General features: G+C 36.6%; 2 protein-coding genes and 1 long non-coding RNA gene across 6 annotated transcripts in view; 1 reads left to right on the forward strand and 2 right to left on the reverse strand.

Moving 5' to 3' along the window:
• Window positions 1-1935, reverse strand: part of epb41l5 (erythrocyte membrane protein band 4.1 like 5) — a 74282-nt gene extending 72347 nt beyond the window's left edge. Inside the window, exons 1-2 of the mRNA XM_077215176.1 lie at window positions 1730-1935; window positions 574-780 (exon numbers count right to left, since the gene is read on the reverse strand). Coding sequence (XP_077071291.1) covers window positions 574-753 — 180 coding nt within the window. The 5' untranslated portion in view covers window positions 754-780; window positions 1730-1935. The remainder of the gene's footprint in view (window positions 1-573; window positions 781-1729) is intronic.
• Window positions 1-23424, forward strand: part of LOC143723180 (uncharacterized) — a 292525-nt gene that overhangs the window by 131171 nt on the left and 137930 nt on the right. The window lies entirely within an intron of this gene.
• ptpn4a (protein tyrosine phosphatase non-receptor type 4a) overlaps window positions 4139-23424 on the reverse strand; it is a 60695-nt gene continuing 41409 nt past the window's right edge. For 2 of the 4 annotated variants that reach the window (XR_013197060.1, XR_013197061.1), the window contains 18 exons: window positions 21489-21552; window positions 20066-20238; window positions 19064-19132; window positions 17543-17677; window positions 16594-16755; window positions 12059-12212; window positions 11138-11221; window positions 10971-11027; window positions 10480-10636; window positions 9634-9800; window positions 8573-8663; window positions 8430-8491; window positions 8176-8322; window positions 7958-8086; window positions 7264-7412; window positions 7019-7154; window positions 4482-6278; window positions 4139-4378 (listed from right to left, as the gene is read on the reverse strand). Coding sequence is in view for 2 of the 4 variants with exons in the window: in XM_077215174.1 (XP_077071289.1) it covers window positions 6186-6278; window positions 7019-7154; window positions 7264-7412; window positions 7958-8086; window positions 8176-8322; window positions 8430-8491; window positions 8573-8663; window positions 9634-9800; window positions 10480-10636; window positions 10971-11027; window positions 11138-11221; window positions 12059-12212; window positions 16594-16755; window positions 17543-17677; window positions 19064-19132; window positions 20066-20238; window positions 21489-21552 (2029 nt within the window). In the remaining 2 variants the exon portion in view is untranslated. Of the gene's footprint in view, window positions 6279-7018; window positions 7155-7263; window positions 7413-7957; window positions 8087-8175; window positions 8323-8429; window positions 8492-8572; window positions 8664-9633; window positions 9801-10479; window positions 10637-10970; window positions 11028-11137; window positions 11222-12058; window positions 12213-16593; window positions 16756-17542; window positions 17678-19063; window positions 19133-20065; window positions 20239-21488; window positions 21553-23424 lie in introns of all 4 variants that reach the window. The other 2 variants (XM_077215174.1, XM_077215175.1) reach the window with 1 other exon arrangement.

The following is a 23424-nucleotide window of genomic DNA, read 5'->3' on the forward strand; positions in this document are numbered from 1 at the left end:
AACCCTCAGCTTGAACACAGATTCTCATTTCACACACTAAGACAGTGTAAAGTCATAAAGACACAACAGCATAAACAACCTGTTTAATGACAAGCATCAGGATGAGGCTGGAAATGGTACTGAAAACATAAATTATGAGTGTTTGGCACAAATAAGTTTTAAGTGGATGAGATAAGTAAAAGAGCTTCTTTGAAGGAATTTCTAATTACAAAGTTGAGAGTAAAGATTTCTCATTTGTCAAGTAACAAGTGCTAAGCACATCTGTAGCCAATAAACAGTGAGGTCAAGTTTCACACTCTCAGGTTTTCAGCCTCAAACAACAACGAACAATGGAGAGCTTTCTCTCTGGAGTGTCTGTCAAAGTACAGGCTGAAAACTGATGCCGAGTCAACCTTGAGCTTCAATCAAGGTTACCTTTTAACTTGAGCAACTCAAGAAAAACACTTCAAAACTCAAAAAAAAAAAAAAAAGTACAACTGGCGAGAACACTGAAACTGACTAAACAAACAGATGTGTTTATGAAAACCATAGTCAACCAAACACTTTGCAACACTTTTGCATTAGTCTACTCACCGGCAAGTCAACACTGACATCTGTGCCATCTAACAAAGAAACTCGGCAGGTGATGATGGACTTGGCATCTCCAGCAGCAGGGATGTGTGTTGTGGCTCGCTGGGCTTCCCGGAGTCGAGCTTTCTCCGCATGTTTGCGGATGGACCGCCGGCCCAGAGTCCGGCGCAGAAAGCTCAGCATATTCAGGAAGATCTGTTATAGTCCAGTCTGAAAGAAAGACCATTTCGGTTATACTCAGGCCAACCTCTGTGAAAATGCTCTTACCACAGTACAACTATGGTTAAGAAGTAGCTATAGAAACTAAGACTGTATTAAAATCATAGCTGGCACCTTATTTCGTAATGAAAATTCACTTCAGCTTTTGTGTAGAATTGTACAGTAACTATTATTTAACTGAGTAATTTGTAATAAGACCACAGTAATAAAAAAAACAGCACAAGTAACAAATCCATCAACGTCTTCTTACCATGGTTATCTCAATGAGAATATAATTTCTATAAATTAAACGATGGTATTTATAATAATAATAATGGTCTAAGATAGAGACTACGTTAACTAAAACTGCAGTTGCACGTGACTAACTGTAACGTTACTGAAAATATACTTAAATCTCATGATTGTCTTTACAGCAAAATATCATTATGTGTTACTTAGACAGTGATCGGTTCTTTCCTGTTCCTACAAGTTATTCATTACTTTATCTTCAAATTACACAGGCGTTTTACCAACACTGGAGCACCTTTTAAGAAAACAACGGCGACGACGTTGAAAATAACGGCGGACAAAACGTCAAACGCTGATCTCATGCGTGCACGCGCAATATCCAAACTATTTCATGTTTCGAACAAAATTGTAGCGAGCAGCTCGCGATCACGCGGTGACTGACTGAACTCCACTGACACCTGTTTGCCCAAGAAAAACTGCCCCTAACTGAGACTTAACGGCGTAAATATCTAAAAATTAGCGATTTAATGGCTCAAACAGCTTGAAATCAAAATACGGCTATTCACCGGTGATTAATCTAAATCTTAATCTTTGTTCCGATATATATCGCGTGCACCTTAGGGATAAACGCAGCTGAGCTGAGACGCTCGCGCTAGCGGCGCGAATCCACTTGTTGAGCCTCAGTCAGACCAAAGACAAAAGCTTTACTTACAGCAGATTGATGAAAATTCCGCCAATGAAGTCCTCTAGCATCGGTTTTTATCAACAAACAACTCTGTGCTTTGAAATATCCATCTTCTAAGCCACAGTGTGGCACAGCCACCTTTTTTTCTTTCGTGTTTTTTAGATAAGTGTTACTGATATTCTCCCTGCTCCGAAAGATTGTGGGATGTGGGGTGGCTGTTTTTTTTTTACCTCAGGAAATGACGTCAAGTTAATCCTTAAAAGTGGATTTACATTTAAAGGGACGGTGCTCTGCCGAATTTTTAGGACTTTGTGTAACGGATCTGCATATCCCCCTTGTAAAAATGTACTGAAGTGGTACATAGTAAAATGATCAGATAGTAAAAGCAGGGTACTGAATGATTACCAAAATAATGTTTTTGAAGGAAGTCTCTCATGCTCACCAAGGCTACATTTATTTAATAAAAATACAGTAAATAGACAGTAATATTACGAAATAAATAATATCACAATTATCACAACATTTGAATATATTTTAAAATGTATTTTTTTTCAGCATCCTTACTCCAGTCTTCAGTGTCACATGATCCTTCAGAACCCATTTGATTTGGTGCTCAGGAAACACTTATTACATTTGTATTATTATCAGAGGTGGAGTGGCTACTTGAGTATTGTACTTAAGTACACTTTTTGAGTATCTACATCCTACTTGAGTTATTTTTTCTGGAAACTTTTTACTTTAACTTAACTACATTTGAAAGACAATTATCATACTTTTCACTCCACTACATTTCTGTCATGGTCCTTGAGTAGAAGTAGTAACGTCAGTCAGGGTTTGATTTTAGTTACAGGGGTTGCATTTTTGTTGGAAATGAAAGTCGGGTTGACGTCAGAATCGGACGTACGTTCGACGTCTGAACGACGTCGGTTTGTCGTCAGAACCCGACGTCGACCCGATTTTCATTTTCAACCACAATACAACTGTCCAACATTGGAGATTAACGTCAATCTGACGGTGGATTCTGACATCAACCATGATTTTCATTTTCAATGTTATGGTTTGCTCTTCTAAATGCAAATTTTGTCATCGTTTTGGAGTACACTAGCTTATAGATAACAGTAAGGCTAACATATTCATTAGCCAAAAAAACTTTAAATAGGGCACTATTTGAGGGAACCATTGTGGACATTATTGAGTGCACTTATTCAATCTCACATTCCATCTCACTACTGGAACTGTGTTCTAGAAATAAATTTGATATTGATATGAGTGTAGGCAGGCATATAGATTCAGAGGCATAAGGTACTGTAAGTATTGCATTAAAATTTACTTTTTTACTTTAGATAAGTACTTTTAAAAATGAGTACTTCTGTACTTTTACTTAAGTAAAAATCGGTCCTTACAACCTTTACTTGTAACGGAGTAATATTTAGTATTTGTACTTTCACTTCAACTGAAGGGAGTTGTGTACTCTGTCCACCTCTGATTATTATCAATGTTGGAAGTTTTGCTGCTTAACATTTTTATGTATTTATTTATTTTTTGTGGAAATGGTGGTACTTCTTTTTTAAGGATTCTTTGATGAATTGAAAGTTCAATGAACAGCATTATGTCCATTTATTAAATGTATTTATTAAACTAGTTAAAGCATTTATTAAATAGAATTTGTTTGTATTTTTGTTTATATTTAATGACCAAATTCTTTTTTTTTTTAAATCTTAGGTTCACAAATGTTTGAGTTGTATCATTAGTTCCCACAAAAATGTTAAGCAGCAAAAACCTTTTTCAACATTTATAATAATAATAATAAAGGTTTCTTGAGCAGCAAATCAGCATATCTGAATAATTTTGACACCGAAGACTGGAATAATGATGCTGAATATTCTGCATTACCATCACAGGAACAAATTACATTTTAAAATATATTCAAATATACATATTTTTGAAAATTTTTAATATTTCACAATATTGCTGTTTTCACTGTATTTTTTAATAAATAAATGGTGCTGGGTTAAAATAAAGCTGTGGTGAGCATAAGAGACTTTTTTTCAAAAACATTAAAACAAATTAACTTTCCAAACTTTTGACATTTTTATTTTTAAAATGTATAGAATGGATAGGAAATGTATCATTTGCAGATATTATTGAAAAATAACAACAACAACAACAAATTCTTATAACTAGAAGACATGAGTAACACAAAGGCACTTCTTCGCGAAGACATGAGTAACACGACCCTCAAACTATCAGGTGCTTGCAGGTGCTCTGTATTTTGTTTTTCCAACAGCACCACCCACTGGTTACTGAGGGCTCGAAACTGCTGTAACATTAGAAACTCTCCTCACTGCCAAAATCAAAGGAATTAAAATGTACAAATATGCAATGTACAAAAACAGAATATATTTAATGCAAAAATGACCCAGATCACACACCCAATTTAAATGTAAAGACTTTTTTAATATACAACATCGTATGTACACTATAATATTTTCATAAAAATGGACAAGTGGCACAACTTGACCTTGTTATTTGCAGCAAATAAACATTAACACCAGTCTACAATTGTACATCTTTGTTGAAAAAGTGCTGTCTCTCCCACGAGACAGGAGGCGTGTAGTTTCTCCCAAATTGCATGTCGCATTCCTGTTTTAAATGTCTTTCGGTAAAACCTGTAACCTGTTGAGCATAGAAGGGAATTATTTGGTCTTAAAACCAAGGTTTTCCAGCAAGCATGACCACAGAGAAATGACAAATGAGTGACTGTAAAAGTAGATAGTACCTTACAAAGAGTAAAGGCATGGACAACTCTGTGTTCAACTACAGGCAACCTGTGAAACTGGGAAATGGACACACAATTCATTTTGCAGACATTAAACTCTCAAACAGCAACATCTTAGCATGAGAAGACAATGCTATTTTGTCAAAGTCAATGCCAATGATGGATTCTAAACATAAGACTGTTCAATAAAACTAGGGCTAAATTAAATAAACTAAATAAAATCAACGTCTGTACCAGGCACCAGCTCGAATGTGTTGAACCAGGCCTAAAGAAAACCTGAACATGTGATTTGGGCTATTACATTCACACTAACAGTATTATAAAACACACTTACACATATACAGACAGCAGAAACGTACAGTGATAACACATACTGGACACACTCTCAGCTGGCTAATGTTGCAGGGATATTCTGCATGTGCAGTCCGCTACCAGGTCAACCATAAACAAACTCCAATCTGATCCCCCAACACAGTACTGCATTTGACACACTGTGGTGTGTAACGTTCAGATTTAACAACAGAACAAAAAGCAACACATAGATATTACATCAACTATATGGGATACTAATCCATTTAATAGAATATCTGATTTTAAATGATAAGGGAGTTCATTATGAGGGAATGTTTGCTTCTGGAAAGATCAAATTTCTGAATGGCATTCTTCCATCAACTAAACCACAGTGGGAATTTAAAATATTTTATGAAAAGAATCAATCGCATTTTAAAAGATTCTTCCATATGTGAATTGGAAGCCTCACAGGTTCTTGCATTACATAACGAATTGTGTCAACTACTACCTGTGAGGAATATTTTCAGTAATTAAAGTTACATTTCAGTCTTTTCCACACTCAAAGCTATTGTTTGGCTTCAGAAGATGTGGAATATAGTAAATATTATGTTTTGTTTTTTCTTGTAGGCTTTCATTGTATGAAAATGAGCAGCATGAACATTTCTCAAAACATTTGTTCCATTGATGAAAGAACATATGGGTTTTGAAAGACACAAGGGTGAGTAAATAATCAAAATATTAAAATTTTTGGATGAATTATTCCTTTAAAATCTGCATGAGAGGCTGAACTGATATTTTGCATCACCGCTGTAATGCAAAGTGCTTTATAAAGTCCTTTATGAGAGCATTTGACAGCAAACAGAAAAAAATATCATTGTCATAAGAAATACGGATTTTGATTTGTAAGTAGTTAGTTATGTTGCATAAACAGGACTCAAATTTAAACTAAAACAATAAATATTCCTAAAAAAAATACATATAATCATCTGCAGCACAGGCCTGGATGTGAGTTGTTTTGTGGGTGTTGTTTGTCTCAAAATAATAGGTGACCATATATAAAAACTCTCATTCATTCATGGGCCTGCCCTTACACACTTACATATGGCACCAGCAATCTCTTTACTATTTTCATTATTAACATATATATTAGTCAAAACCCTGAAAACTCAAAGTCCCAACAAGTACCTAATACACCTTTGTTAGATTTTATTTTTTGTCCTTTCTTTCTCTCCTCGTTAAAGCTTGGCATATAGTCTCTTTGCCAGCATAAAGTGCAGCAGTGCTTTGTTTATGTCATGTGTTCCTGGCTCGAGATACTTCTCCATCGCTCTGTCGTGAAGCTGCGATATCATCACATGGAGAAGATCCTGTCAGTGAATTTCAGCATCATTTTCAGGAAAAGCTTTCATCGCATTAGTTGGATTCATACAGCGTGGACTTGAGCGGTTTAACCAGGCCCTCCTCGTAAACCTTCAGTATGGCCTCGCACACAAACTTGAACTGGCTCTGAGAAGACAGAGAACAGAGGGGAAGTCACAGTGAATGGAAGATGAGCCAGTCTATATCAAGCAAGAGCAGCCAAGCGTGACGGTAGTATGTGAAACTGGGATGAGAGCATAAATCATGGACAAGTGTCTAAGTGTGAGAGAGAAAGCAAGATGGAAGAATGCATATATTATTATGTTGCAATGTTGAAAATGGTTGTGCTGCTTAATATTTTTGTGGAAATTGTCATACATTTTTTAGGATTCTTTGATAAATAGAAAGTTCAAAAGACCAACATTTATTTGAAATATGTATTTTTGTGATAATAATAATTGATAATTTGATCACTTTAATGTATGCTTCCTGAATAAAATTAATAATAATTCTTAAAAAATCTTTCTGACCCCAAACGGTAGTGTATGAGCAATAGAAAGAGTGATGCTTTAGCAACACTACTAATAAAAAAGAACTGATTGGGCATGTAGTGCACAAGTGTTTTCACTGAGCATCAGCCCTTTCTTCTTCCTGTTGTCTAATTAGTGTGGTCACATGGTCAGCAGCCTCTGGGCAGACAGGCCTCATTCATGTATCATGCTGATATCACAGCTGCATCATTGTCTCAAGCTCTAGGAGTCCCAGCCTGGACAAGACCCCCTGCTACAGCAACTCTTCTTCACATCATGTGTGAAAACCTCACCGCCTGTAGCTGCATTTTAAATGTGAGTGAAAAATATAACTTCAAATGATTGTTTTAGACTTACAGGCGTCTGAATCATCATGGCCCTCTGATCCCGCATGGTTCTCACAATTTCTAACGGATACACCGGCTGACTGCACTCCATCAGACACATTGCCGTCTCCATGGTGATGAGAACTCCTGTCCGGCCAATCCCAGCACTGGAGCAGAGCAGAGCAGAGCAGAGAGAGAGAAAAACTGGATTACACTGTGATTCTCTTTGAATAACTACATTTAAAAACCTCTTTGTGATATATTCATATGAAATACCTGCAGTGGACCACAACAGGCTCGTCCTTTCCAGCTCGTTTATTCCGGACCAGAGCCACAAAATCCAGGAAGTCTGTTGAGTCATCTGGTACACCGTGATCAGGCCATGACAGGTACTGGATTTGGGTCAATTCCCTGGTCTCCCCACTCTAACACCACAAACAACAAAACAGCAAACAAAAAAATTACATGGTTATAATGGCATCATAGCAAATTATACACTGTAAAAAAGATCCTAGAGTCCACTATTAACATTTTCCAAGTGCCTAATGAAAAAAAACCATTGGCATAAAGTGATACCCCAAAAAAACTTTAATTGTGTCAACATTTACTCACCCTCATGTTGTTACTTTATTTCTTCTGTGGAACATAAAAGAATACATTTTGAGAAATGTCTTTTTTTCCCCCATCCATACACTGGAAGTCAATGGACACCAAAACTGTTTGCTTACCAACTTTCTTCAAAATATCTACTTTTGTGTTCCACAGAAGACAGAATGCCACACAGGTTCAGAATGACATGAGGGTGAGTAAATGATGATTTTTTTTTTGTTTGTTTTTGGGATGAACCATCCCTTTAAGCAAGTAAATCAAACACCAATTTGTAACTGTATTAGGAACTGCAACATTACATGGTTCAAGTCAAATTAAGAATGATACTGACTGTTGACAAGCAAATCTGTAATGCACTCACCTCAATGTGAGTAAGAGTCATATCTCGAACCAAGAAAGCAGAGTTTCCCTCCTCAGTCTGGCAGGAAACCTGAAAGCCGCCGTATGTAGCGCTACCTGAGGGGTTCGGCCAGTACTGATGGCACTTCACCTGCGGTAGAAAGGGATTGAATGTTGTTAACTCAAAAAGTTAAGAAAAGACATAAAAATTAAACGTTAAACATCAAGAGGTATACATACGCGTCCTCGTTCAACCTGAGTAGTAAGCATGACTACCATAGAGGAGCCCTGCTCCCATGTCATCTGCCAGAAATCCGGGCACGTGTTGGGCAGCGGCCCCTGGCAAGCGATATAGCGGTTTATGAGACGGGAAGCAGGGATTTCCATCTGCGAACATGACAAAACAACATTACGAGAGACTATTAATCACGGTCCATCTTTCGCTGGGCGTTTGAGTTTGCAGCGAGATAATAGAATAATTATGAGCTACTCACATTTATGTAATTTGCATTAATGTAGTCATCTGTGCCTTTCAAGATGACTCTAGTAGCATCATCTGACAAGAAAACAACATTACGGATACATTTTTTTTATCACTGGTTATCAGTACAAAAGAACGGTGTGCAGCAATACTCACAAGGTGAGATGTCTCTGTAGCGGTTTTTGGAAATATTCTGAGGTAATTTGGCACATGACATTGTCATTCCAGGCCTTTTCCGATACAGTTGCTTTAAAACAAAACAAAAACTGTAAATCTACAAAAATCCCATTGAATGAAAACTCATTAATGGACACAACACTTTAAGTATGACCCACAGTATTCATGCCTTCTTTTCAACTTTCAAGTATTATACCAGAAATTTCATACAATCAATTTTCCTTTACAAAACATGAACTGTGGGCAGACACTACAGATATCTGATAGTATTGTGTCAGATATTCCTTCACAAAGAACACGTTTTTGCACATGAGACACTTGGTAGTGGAATAAAAAATAAGTTTTTCAAATGTTGAACTTTAAACTTGAGCTCTGCCAATTTTAGAACGCTGTGTCATGCACGAGAAGCTGCAAAAGACGAGAGCGTAATGGTCAAAGATGTCCATTTAGTGCATGTTTACAAATAAAATCAACAGAAAGGAAGTGCAGCGGAATGCAAAATGCATTCTGTGTGAATAATCGTTTACTCCTATAATTCAAGTGTTTCAATAATGTATCACTTCAAGGACACATTGCACCCTTTGTGCGTTAATCCATGCATGGCCACATAAAAGCACAATGAGCAACAAAAAAGCATGCATCCTATATTTTTTTTTATTGCACATTTTATCAGCATATTCCCATACACAAACCCCGCACTAACACACTAACAGGAAGATATTAGAGCTGCCTAATGAAAGACAGGAAGTAATAGGAAGTTCTTCTGATATGACCACATCCTGAATAACCCTGATTGCGGTTGATTTCAGAGCATTCTGTAAATGAGCAATTTAGATAAACAATAGCATATGAGCTTAAACTGCCTTTTTCCTGTGGAGAACCGAAGACAGCTTTTTTAATCATTGATGGAGAAAAAGCATTGATCTTAAAGATCGAATTACTTGAAACCTGGATTTAGTGCTACTAAAAAAATAGAAGAAAAAACATTATCTTAGTTAGAACTCAAAATAATGAGTGACAATAATCAGTTGTTAACTCACATCAAACTGGGCTAGTATAGTAGCATTGTTAAGACCCTCCTTTAACTGCAGCATCGAGTCCCTCCAGGCGTCCTGGTCCAGCTGTGATGGGTCTGTGGGAGATTTCTCTGGGATGTACTGAAAATCAGGCTCTGTCTCCAATTTCTCCTCAACTACATCATAGATAGCTACATACAGAGAAACAGTTATTGTGATGTCAGCTAAGTCCACAAGGTGTGAGAGGACAATAAATAAGGGTCAGTACTTTTTATTTATCAATAAATAAATAAAAGTTTAGGGTCAGAACGTTTAAAAAAAAAGAAATTAATACATTTATTTAGCAAGGATGAATTGATAAAAAGTGAGTACATTGTTTGTAGAGTACATCTATTTAAAAATTAATGCTGCTCTTTTGAACTTTCTATTCATCAAATAATACTATAAAAAATATTATCACAGTTTCCACAAAAAATATTAAGCAGCAAAATATTTAAGGAATAATACTACATTTTTCTGCACCAAATCAGCATATTAGAATGATTTCTGAAGGATCATGATCAAAACTGAATGAATGGCTGCTGAAAAAATTCAGCTTTGCCATCACAGGAATAAATTACATTTTATTATAATATATTAACATAAAATTGGCAATTTTAAATTAAAATATTATTTCACAATATTGCGTTTTTACTGTATTTTTAATAAAATAAATGCAGCCTTGATGAGTATAAGAGACTTTTCAAAAACGTAAAAAAATAAATGAACAAAAAAGTCGTACTGGCCCCTAACTTTTGAATGGTAGTGAAATCATTTCAACATGACTTGAAGGCAGCAAAAGATTTGTTTATTAATCAGGTGAGTGCTCACCGTTGGGCCGCACCAACAGGAGGAGCTCCCCGGAATGGCTCTCACAGCTGGCCTTGATGAACATGACCACCTGATCATGCGTGTGCTCTGCAATATCCCGACCGTTGATCAGCACAACCTGATCGCCCTCGTTCAGTCGTGGCACACACAAATCAGCCTGGAGGGGAGACAAAGACCAAAAATTTGGAAATTCAAACTACTTGCCCCTATATGACAGATGAGATCTTAATTCTTCATTTGGACTGTTCTAATATCAAGTCAGAAACATCAACTAGGAAAACTCCATATGCAATTTTGAATGAAAACCAGCATAAATCCTTCAACACAGGCATAAACCAAACATTGACACACAGGGCAGTTCACTGCTAATCCTATAGAGGTCACTCTTCAATTAATCTTTCCTTATTGTCTTCAGCTTTAATCCATTCCCAGCTGCCCTACAAAGGGTAATACTACAGTATTTACAACAATAAACAGTCTATTAAACATACCGATGTTCCAGGTGCTACTCGAGACACAATAATGGGCATCTTCTGATCAGTGCCACCCTAAAAAAGAGAGAGAGAGTGAGAGAGGGAGAGGTGATTTCTAAGAGGCAATGGAATCATTAAATCATCAACAATCAGTTACAATAAATGACATACGTTGAGCATTTTACCTTCACATTAAACCCAAATCTCCCGTTCTCATCCGGTTTCATTTTGATCAGGACAAGATTGTCATGAGGAATGACACCATTGGGCTAAACATTTGAGAGAGAAAAATTACGATAGTCAATATTTGAGTGTCATTTTTTTATGTTCAATGTTTAAATTTAAAACAGCACATTGCATTTGTTTGATCTAATTTGCATTGATTTTCTATTAAGTCAAGGATTCTATCTGGTTTTTAAAGCATTGTATAACTTGGCACCTTCCTACATTTTGTCTGTTTCTGAGCATGTTTCAGATCATTGTTTGAGCCATTTTATTGGCACACTAACATAAAGCATCCTCACCTGATCTCAGACAGCCTATAAGCCATTACGCTCCCAAAATCTGCAAAATCTTACCAAGTTCCAAGCGATCACAATAGCTTTTGAAGACATCTTAGTTAGTTAGCTTTTGAATAAAACATAAAAACCCTTTTCATCACTGCACTTATTTTTAAAGCTTTTAATTTCTATCAATCTTTTGATTTCATCCTTATTTTGTATTTGTTTTTTAAATATTGTATACTGAAAGAATGAAGCACTTTGGCCTGCATTTTATGTATGAAAAATACTACATACATAAAATGCTTTATTACTATTAGTTTTAACAAACGCAGTGTTTATCTTAAAAGACAAAAAAATATCTTAACAGATAAAAATAAAAACATGTGAAATATTAACTCAGACTGAGGCAGTGAAAATGATTTATGTGCAAGGAACTGCGTGCAGCAAACCACCCAGTGTTTTATAACTTTTTTTGAGAGCAACCACATCAGCGGTGTACCATAGAAGGGAGGGACGCTGGACAATTAATGCCAACTTTGGAAAAAGGAACGACAAAGCAGCACAAAGAGTCTGGGTCGAGTGAGTCAGTGGATGTATTCTCACCATGGTCTTGTCTGTTGCTATGGGGACATCGTACATTTCGTTGATGTGGTTGTCCAAGTCCTGTTGGGAGTGGGACAGTATAAGCTGGCTCAGGTTCTTCCGGGACTGTTTGGGTGGGAGGGCAGGAGGCGGTCCTTCGACACCTTCCGGAGACCTATTAAATTCAGGGAGAATAAAATATATATAATAAATATAAACATATTTATGCTTGCATTTCATTGAGAAGAGAATCAAAACATTCTTTAAAACATCTCCTTTCTATTTGCACAGATACAAGGAAAATTACACATGTTTGGATCAACACGAGGATGAGTAAATGGTCAGTTTTCATTTTGTGGTGAAATATCCCTTTAATAAAAGGGTTCCAATTCCATCATTTTTGTCCAACACATGAATGAAGCTTCGTAAAAAGTTTAGCAGTAGCAAAAAGCTAGCAGAGACATCAAACAGGTTTAGCACAATTCAGCTCGATATATTTTATTCAGTTGAACTGAACACGTTATACTGTGACAATCCAGTGAACCACTGAATTATTCAACACATTGTTTTAGCTTTCACACTTGGGCACACACTTCTATGAACACCACACCATAGGGGACTTGAGTATCTGAGTGTGTGTTTGGATATGGGGCATACGAGTGTGCGCATCTCAATGTGTGCATTGGCTCTTACCGACCCTGTTAGGCTTTTTTTTAATTTCTAGTCATGTTTTCACCCCAGCAGCAGGGACTCATCAGAATATTCATCCAAAATATAGACCTCTATATTAACTGAATCAATCAATCAATACATTTTAAATGTGTTCAGCATTCTACAACAAATATTTTTTCAGATTTTAAGTCGTAAAGTGAGAAGGGTATATTAAAACTTAATGTATGGCTTCAGCAGGCATGTATAATGATACTAAGTGAGGCAGCAGGTTCCTGAGCCCTCTCCAGCTCTACAGCGCCCCACAGGTTTCCAATGTAAATATGTGGTGAAAAATGGAACTGCAGCGTGATCTGTTTGAGAGCCATTGGGGCAGATTTCAGGCAGCCCCGTTTGTTTTCATATTACCTTGCGTAAACCTCGCTCCAGACCAAGACGATATTAATAAGCTTCAGCTTTGTGTATATTAGTCTGCATCAGGTCAGTAACTAGTTGGCATGTGGACTAGCGTATAAAATTAATGAAAGTATAAATCCTATAGCGTGCTCATGTAAATAGCTTTGTATAGTTCTGTTGTGTTTTATTTATGTCTGAGAAAAGACATGACTTTCCTTTCGTCACTGGAATTCCTCCACAACTCGTAATATTTTAAAACAACATTTGGAGGCAATAAATACTACATTAAGGCAATTCTAAGATAGCGTTCTATGCATGTGTCATACTTAAAGCCTGTCCGTCAACACTAGAGTGCCACTCTCAGGCTGAATAACACAACCACTGCTAAAAGTGTTCTGTGATTAGAATATAAACTAGCGCTAACCCAGAATCTGCCCTAGTTAAATTTACAGTCAGGAGCCACTACTGCACCCTAGCATGGTGTCAGAAAGTGACCCAAACTGAACACATCACACACATACAGAGCAGTTGAGCAGGCCAAAGGTCACAGAGTAAATGTCTGTTTATCTACAGAGAGCAGGGACATACAACCAATGTAGTCTAATTCTCAAACGAATTATTCATTAGAGCTCAATAGTTTCATGAATCGAGATTCAAGAATGCTGAAAAAAGAACTTAGTTCAGTTCTGCTGCTGGGTTCTGAGTATTTACAGCAGGTGGTTATGTCATCATTTGGAACTGTGACAGACTAACAAGTATCAGTGTGTGTGTGCGTGTGTGTGTGCGTGTGTGTGTGCGTGTGTGTGCGCGTGTGTGTGCGCGTGTGTGTGCGTGTGTGTGTGCGTGTGTGTGTGCGTGTATGTCTGTCTGTCTGTCTGCATGTTGGTCCATACTTTAGGTGTACAGATAAAACAGAAAAGAAAGCATTTCATGCATTGTGGAGCATGAGCTATGCATACATCTGTGTGCTATGAAATATATATTCATATATAGTTCCTTAAAAATGATATATAAATAAACTAAGAAAGCAGAAAGACAAATGACATATATCTACCAATAAACATCTCCAATACGGACCTTAAAATATGCCAAACTCTCACTTCCCAATTACAGTTAATAGCCTCTTTTACACATACAGTCTCTTTAAGGGTGAACTGACAGTAAATTACCATTTTGAGTTCACGGGAACAGGACCTTTTCCAAAATACCGTAAATCAGTTCTGGCAATTTTACAGTTTGAGAAGTTGTAATATTACTAGTAAATTAATGGTGTGATGCAATGTGTAAGGAAAAAAACGGGATTACTCAGGGTTAGGTCACGACGCGCTGACATAAGAAGCTTGCTTTGGGCCAATCATAAAGCTCTGTCAGAGATGTTTACAGTAAGAACTACTGCTTTTAATTGTTTTTCTATGTAAACGTGCTAGACAGACCATTTTGACCGCTGCGGCATGTCACACTAAAGACCCAGCCTTCATTTCCATTCATTAGCACTGTGGCGCTGGAGTTCATTTTTCCTACTATAGCTTAGTTACGGCTGTACTATAGTAACTACAGTGTTATGCGTCTCATGTTTTTAAGAGCACAACACGTTCTCTGTGATCACCCCCTTACACCTGACACTCAGAACTTAGTGAAACTAAAGTGTTTCTATTCAGTGCAGCATTTAACTTCTGATGATTGACATTACATAGTTTGCAAGTATTTTGGTACTGAAGTGTAAATGGTATCTTTCCGGTAATAAGAAGTAACACCGATGCTTGTGTGAACAGCACGCTTGTCTATTTACAGGAAAAGTCAATCTGGTCATTTTACCGGGTTTAATGTGTAAAAAGGGCTTATATTTTACACTTCAATTTTCTGTGATTAATCACATTTTTTTGTGTGAAGATAATTTAACTACAACCGTGTCTGAACACATATTTGATGTATAATACACATTTAGAACCAGATGTTGGACTTATGAGATATTATTGTGGGCGGGGCAATCCAAAGCTGATGATTTTATCCAAATCGACTTACAAAAGCGAAACATAAGCAATTCATCACAGAGCCGACAATATTCATAGCAAATGAATATTGGTAGGTCAGCAATACCACATAATTAGAAACTTGTGCTGTTGTGCTATTTTATGGTGTAACTGCATACATTTTAACACATAAACAAGAAAAAAAAGAATAGAATGAATGAACTTTTGTATGAATTAATAAATAAATAGCAAGCATAGTTAGAATGCTCACCGAATCAAAATCTAACTTGAACCAAAATATACCTTCTAACTGATTATATCCTCCTGGCATCACATTCTGACAAATGACCTTTACAAATGGCATAGAAATGCAGCTCAATCTTTCAATAAAAATCATGTTAAGAAATTTTGTGACACTGCAGGCGCTATCAATTTTTTTTTTCTTTGAGCCGAAAGACTAATTTAAAAAGCAATCAAAGAACAATAATGTTTTTTTTTTTTTTTTGCCTCAGCACATCATCAGTTGGAGGCATCATCATGTGGTGATGCCCACAACCGTAAACAGGTCATTTCTAAAACGGTTTAAAGACTGAAACAAAGGAAAGGGGGGTGGGGTGTTATATTTCAATTAAACTAGCTCAGCAAACAAAGTCAAAACCACCACATGTCATGCAAATAGCCTATCTGCCACTGGCAATGTCATTAGGCTTAAGTATACTGCAGACCTATTCAAGAGGATCACAAAAGGCTTGACATGTTTACCATGAACCGTTAAAATCCAAAGCTCTGTGCCCTGCACTATGAGAGCGGTAAACACGTTTTACAGCTGCGCAGCGTGCGTTTAGTTTCCATTCAGGGCCATTTAAGGGCGCAGACAGAGGGTGGTAGCCGTGATTGGAAGGCAGAGACAAAACAATCAGCCAATATAAGATGTTTTTGGTGCAGAAAAACCACTTTTCCCATTTGAGGAACAGACTTGCGCTTCTGTTTTTTTTTACACTAAATTTTGTGGCTTCTGTAAATAGGGTTTATAATAACTGAAATGATTTAATGTTTCAATAAGTTAGAGCAGCACTGCGGTATGGATAAGCAAACATTCAAGACTTGAAATGCATTACAAAGCACATCAATTAAAAAAAAAAAAGCAAGTATACCAAACGTCTGCTAAAAGAGTTGGTTTTCGGGGGTATTCTATTTCAAGACTCTTTTAAGGGATTTAAGATACTGAAAGATTCAAATAAACTGTTACTGAAATTACTTTGAATAAAAATATCAGCATTTTATGCGTCGGACTACGACATCTGGAGAGTCTTATCCTTTAAAAGGCATAATCCACGCATTGCTATGTTGTTGCTGGGGTATTGTGGGCGGTCCCTAGATTGTTACTAGTTAGTTCCGGGTGGTTGCTTAAGTATGAACACAAGGGGAACATTAGGAAGCACCATCAATAATAATAAAGCATTACCAAAGCCAGTTCTTAACGACGGATTGTTTTCCTACAGAAGAAGAGGAAGTACTTACGGCGTAGTCTCCAGGCTGATGCTGTTCGCTTGTGTAGAGGAAGCTGATTTGTGATTGGAGAAAAGAGGAAGGCTGGGGGAGGCATGGATGACATGGTCCACCAGGTGACCCATGGAAGAGGGCCGTAGCCGGGCACCCTCTTGCACAAATAAGGAGTTTATACTGTTGACAGAATATTTATAATTGCTATAATCATTTTCAGCTGTTTGTTTTATGAGTAAATACAAATCCTCTGGCTGATTTATTTTCTCGCTGAAGGGGTTCTTACCTATTAAAACAAATATTTTTTTTCACAGCAGCATTTATAGTTACTGTAAAGAGTGCAGTGCATTATAACATATGATGAAATGTTAACTTTTAAGTCTATTTTTTTTAAATTTTTACTGCATTCATACTTCTTTCTTTCATACTACATGCATTCTTTCTTCCTGAAAACACAGTCACTGTTAGTTTACTGATAATGCTGAAGTCCATCTCTGAATCTTTGACAGAGAGTGACAGTTTTCATTTCTCCTTGAACAGCTGACCGACTCCCTGACTTTCTGAATGGATAAAACTCGTCAAGAACATGTCTAGGTCGTATTTCGCCCACAAGTCAAAGGAAAAATCATTACAGTTATAATATATTTTGCTTTAGGAATTTCAGCCTTTTCAGGACCATGTTTTTGCATGAAAATTTTTTTACATAGTAGTTAAATTTTATTTAAATAACATGTTTGCATTTGTTGAAGTGCCTTTGTGCTGATTTAAAAAAAAATTAAATGTATACAAATTCTTTATTTTTTTTGGAGAGAAATGTGACTAATTGCAATTGTGAGATTCACTTACATACAGCTTACACACTTGTCTCCCCCCTCCACTCATCCCCATCATCTCCATCACCCCAAAACACCCTGCAGTGTCTCTGCACATTAGGTTGAAAGGTTCACTGAAACGGAGAGGCACTCACTGGTTGGGTGTCCCAGGGGGGGAGCGGGTGGGCAGGCTTTGGGTCTCCAGCCTCTCTTCAGACAATGAGTTCCTGCTCACTGCTTCCCAGTCGTTCACACTATTCAACTTTCTGTCCAGGGGCTTGCTGGGAGATCTGAGAGATGAAATGCATTCTGTTAATATCTGCCACACCCCAGTAGAACCAAAGGCTAAGGTCAAGTATAAGCATGTGTTAACTGTCTGAGGTAAGATATTAGATTAGGTTAGATATTCCAGATTACTATTATCTATTTTGACAGAGATCAGGTTATTTTTAAACTGAATTCTGAGTATCATTTTGCCTTTATGTTCTCCTGAGATATTGTACTACAATGTTAAATTTATATTTTGAATGTTTAACTGCAGAAATTCAGTACATTTATACACAGTAACCCCTAGTGAGAGATCTCATTTTAGCAAAAAAAACACACCTTAAATTCAAGAGCGTTCTGTTGTACCAGTATCCACTCTGAAAGTCAGACAGAACAATCTACTGCCAATGTCATCATTATTTTGAGATAAAAAAGAACAAATACAAGTTTGACTATGCTCAACATTTGAGAATTTCGTATTTGTTAACATTTCAAACAACTCAAGTGCATAAAGTATTACATTTTTGAAAAGTCGTAAAAGATAGTAAAACAATAAAAGGCTATTAAGAAAGGATATTAGACTCTAAAAAGATGCATATCAATAGTCATTGTCAACAATTTGGTGAAAGTATTAGATTATATTGGAAATTTTAATATGATTTGATAGAGCAGTAACTCATTATTCAATAATTCTCTATTGACAAAGGTATTACCAGGTATTTTTGATCTATAATGTTCATGTACTCTACAGTTCAAAAGCTTGGGGTCAAAATATACAGTTCAAAATATATGTGTGTATTTTTTAAGAAATTAATTTTATTCAGCAATTAAGTAAAGACATTTATAATGTTACAAAAGATTTTCATTTCAAATAAATGCTGTTCATTTGAACTTCCTATTCAAAGGATCCGGAAAAAAAACGTATAGCAATTTGTATTTTTTTTTAACTTACTAAATTTTTGAATTGTAGTCTATGTTAGCATTATAATAGCCTGATTCGAGCTAAAGAAGTTCCATTACACATTACATTGTTGTCAGTTGCGGTTTTATTTACAGGACTGAAACCTAAACTTGGCAAACAGTTGTGGAAATTTCTAGTAGATAGGAGCTGTACTTTCATGACTGAAAATATCTACTCGGGGGTGTTACTAAGACAGTGACCACTGAGTGAACTGATTTACTAAAATAGGACTTTGATACAAACATCTCAAAGCTGCGAGTAAAGATCCCTCTGAAGTTCATCAGCTGAACCAAGTCACTCCTCCCCTGGTAGTATATTTTATAAGAAAGTTCACACTTCCACAGAAATAAATACTCTTTTAGACCGAATATGTTAATGATCATTAACTGAAGAATCATATCATAACCGGTCAACAACACAAAATCCCTTAAGTACAAGCTCACATTACCTTGCAAACACTCTGTCCTTGATTCCCTTCTCCTTGCCATACTGAACAGATTGTGCTTCCGTCCTCCCACTGTGAAGAGATGCACAATGTTGTTCAGGATTCAATCCATATTTCACAAAATATAATGTGACTTGCCTGCCTGACACCTCCAATTCTGTGAATGGCCTCATTTTATATGGGGCTCTTGCTGCTCAAAGCTACAGAGTTCAAATATGTTTTATTCTACTATAGAGAGCACCAATAAACACTTATAAATCTAGAAAGCATTGCGAGATGAATTATTGATCACCTCCTCATCCTAGTTTCCATATATCTAAAAGTAGCTAAAGGTGCATCATCTATTTTTCAAGAGTTTATCCCCATGATTTATTATAGTATTTGTTCATGTCGACGAAGGTCAAGCTTTCTGGTGACTGTGGCCTCCCTCAGCACACTACTGCAGATGACGAGACAAAACAAAATCTAGGAGTTTCTGCTATGAAAAAATGAAATGTGCATGCCACACAAAATAAAAGTTTTTACATTGTTCTACATAACCGTGGTTTAACAATAAGAATTATCTGTTGCCACAGTTTCCTATATAAATATAATTGGGTTTCCAGCTACTATTGCAAATTTTATTTGTAAATCAACTTAACATGTTTAATTATAGATATTTAATTTCATTTATTTGTTTTTATCAATTTTATTTTACTTTTTTATTTTAAATTTAAATATTATATGGTAAATGTTAAAAATATGAGAATGAAATGATAGTGTGAAATATGAAAATTATTTAAAAATATATATACTTTTAAATTCATACTTTTTTTTTCTTTTCTTTTTTTGGGCAAGTGAAAAAGTGAAAAGGAATGGCCTGAGTGGGCAAGTAGAAAAAAAATCTTTACAGTTGATAACTGCTAGCAATTCATAACAAGCTGCACTTCCTCAAACTACATGCACTTTATTTGGCCCCTTTTAAAAAGAAATGCAAAGGGCTGTGGATGTAGAGGAACGTCTTACCAGTAACGGAACTTGGAGCCCAAACTGAAGTAGTGCGCAAAGAAGTTCTTCTGTGAAGGAACGGGCCGATCTAGCCGAAAAAAGGTGTGGTGTTCAACACAGGCCTTCCAGAGATTCTTACAGGCTCGGTAGTTGACCATGTTGAAACCGAGCAACGTATCTCTTGTCTCGTGCTGTAGGCAAAAAAAGAAGAAAGGATCCTGAGGCTGTTAAATCAAGCATACTGTATGCTTAACCCAAATAACAGGAGATGTTGGTGACATTTACATTCCCTGCTCTGAACGTTACACACATTATGTCGTCTTGTTTTGCTCTTAACTTGGGCCTCCGTTTGAAACCTAGCTGAAGTATCCAGAAGCCTCTGCTCTGGATAGACCTATTAGGCCTGACACTCCAATCTGCAAGTCTCCATTGGTCACTGGGGACTCCAGAGGGGGGTAAATGCACTTCCCAGACTGTTTTTGGTTGTACAAATCTCAGAGGCTAAGTCCCAGGTCCAAGGAAATCGGACCCACTCAGCCAAGCTCTGCCATCTGGGCATCAATTATGGATCATGACATCATAGAGTTCTGCTTTTAGTACAACTGCTTTTGAAAGGTGCCTGTGCATTATTCACACCACCGGGGTGTTTTGAGGCCTCCAACAGAGGGTCTGTGACACAGTTGAAACCCGGTTCAGGCACACAGGTTCTCGTGGAGTCTCAGCAATTGGCACAGTTCTGATGTCTGATCCCGCTCCCCTACATGCAAAATGCATCATCTACGCTCCATAATTAATAAGCTGTAAAGAGTGTCTATCTCTCTCTGCATCGTCACTGACAGCAGGCCAGTAATTACACAGGGATTTCAAATAAACAAAGATCAGTGGTACTATGGGAGCCATTATGCTATTTAATTTGAAATTGACTGAGTAAGATGATTTATTAATAGGAATTACTGCTCTCTGCAGTTTCTAAATGGAAGTGATTATGTATTTTGGAGTCATCTTATGATTTTACATAGTAATCAGCAAACAGTGAACGGCACAGATGAACATTCACTTCAAACTTATGCAAATGTGGTGCCAAACATCACATAAAAAATAATTTTATTTTTAATATTATAAATGTATACTGTTTTAACATAATAATTTTAATACATTAATATTTATTTAGTCATTTAATTATTTGTGCAGTCAATATAATGGCCTACATTTTCAGTCAAAATCTAAACACAATATTGTGACGCATTGTGAATGGCGACCTTTGTTTTGTGATATGTATCATATTATCAGGTAGCTCGAATAGCCTAAAATAATGTTTCATTACTTACTCAAAACAGATTTCACGACATATTTAACTTCTGTAATGTAATGCATTTTTAAGTCGCCTTGATTAATTGATCTAGAATTACAGAAAGAAAAACAAGTTTAAGAAAAAACTTACTGCCTCTTTTCTTAACTGGATGAAAAACTGTTTGCATTTAAAAGATATTTTCACAATCTTCAACCTAAAATAGAGAAGAGGGAAAAAAACAAGAATTTGTTGGTAACACAAAAACACATTGCATTGTTGCAGGGCAACAACAAACACATTGTGCGCTGTTCAAATTCCCTGACCCATTTCATGGCCCTTTGTGTCTCTCTAAGCATTACTCCTATTAAAATATGACTCAGAGTGAAGCTACATACTTATATTCAACACACAGTCTCAAATGTCTGAATAAACACATGCTGGAGGAGTGTCAACCACTTATGACACATTCTGTCACACACAAATATAGTGTTGGCTCAAGTTGGTCAAACTGAACATCCACATATTTGTGTGCATCCATAGTCAGCGTTGTATACATTTACTCTTTTAACAATCACTATTGAACTTTATGAACTACAGGGGTGAGCGATAAAATAATCAATAAGCGCAACCATTTGCCCTGAGTGCTTAGTTGACATCTATGGTAAACAGCCCCTGTTTCTCTTCTGGGCTAAACATAGTTTGCCTGGAAAGCATCTGTGCGTGTATTTCAAATGGGAGGTGCTTGGACAACAGCTACAGAAGCAGCTGGGCCTGGTGTGCCAGAAAAACAGTCTGCATTTTTGGCTGATGAGGATTTGGGTGGCGCTATTTACATTTACATTTGATCATTTAGCAGAGGCTTTTATCTATGGAAGCATATGGGTAGCAATCTTCAATTTGAAATGTAATATGCAAAATGATAATGCAATATGTAAAATGACAATGCAATATGTAAAATCTCAATGCATTTCTGTATTTAAATTTACATTTTCGGTTTAACGCTTTATAAGTTGCAAAATTAAAATGAAGATGTATTTTGAAAAAGAAATTATTAGATCTGTTTAAAATGTTCAAGCAAAAACTGTAGCAACATGATCATTTAAATGTTATTTTTCTTAATTGCATTTACACTCACAGTTAAGACACTTGCGATTGCATTTTCATTAAATGTCCCGCAATGAATGTAGCAAAATTCAATGTGCAAATTGAAAATGCATTCCTAGCCGTTCACATCCCCGCCCCGCCCCGCCCCGCCCCGCTCTTGTCAATCACTGCGTGAAGTTTGCCCCGCCCCCACCCAATGCAAAACGTCGGCAAAATAGGCTCAATCGTTTTTACTTCGTTTGTGCGGTTACTTCGCTATTTTGTTTGTGCTGCTTTGGTTTTTTAGATATTAAAATAATATTTATAGGTCATTCTGAGGTCACCCAGCCCCGCACATGTTCCAAATAAAATAGTCTTGTTTGTTTGTGTTGGTTTGTGCCGGTTAAAGTTATGTTTGTGCTGCTTCGGTTTTTAAGATATTAGACATTTAATTACAGGTGATGGCGCCACCAGCCCCTACCTCCAAAATAGGGTCAATCGTTTGTGCTTCGGTCAACGTTTATTTTTTGCTGCTTCGGTTTCTTAGATATTACAAATAATATTTATTGGTCATTCTGAGGTCACTCAGCCCCCCACATGCTCCAAATCCACGCAAAATAGTCTCGTTTGTTTGTGCTTCTTTGGGCATTTTTGCTGCTTCGGTTTTTAAAATATTAGACACTGAATTATAGACGATGATGTCACCAGCCTAGTCTTCGAATTTGACCCATCAGATTCCGTGACCTTATATATTTATTAATATCTGATCAATATCCTTTATAAAATAGAAAGGGGAGATGGTTAAACATCAAATGATTCACTTTTTTGAACAATACATTCAGATATGGTGAAATAAAGAGCGGTCACATTTTTCGGTATGAATTTGACCCGTCAGATTCCGTGACCCTATACTGTAGCTATATATTTATCAATATCTAATCAATATGCTTAATAAAATATAAATGGGAGATGGTCATACATCACATGAGTCACTTTATTGAAC

This window comes from Siphateles boraxobius, unplaced genomic scaffold (assembly GCF_051911475.1).
Source record: "Siphateles boraxobius isolate OS27281-9 unplaced genomic scaffold, OSU_SipBor_1 7, whole genome shotgun sequence".
Classification (NCBI taxonomy): domain Eukaryota; kingdom Metazoa; phylum Chordata; class Actinopteri; order Cypriniformes; family Leuciscidae; genus Siphateles; species Siphateles boraxobius.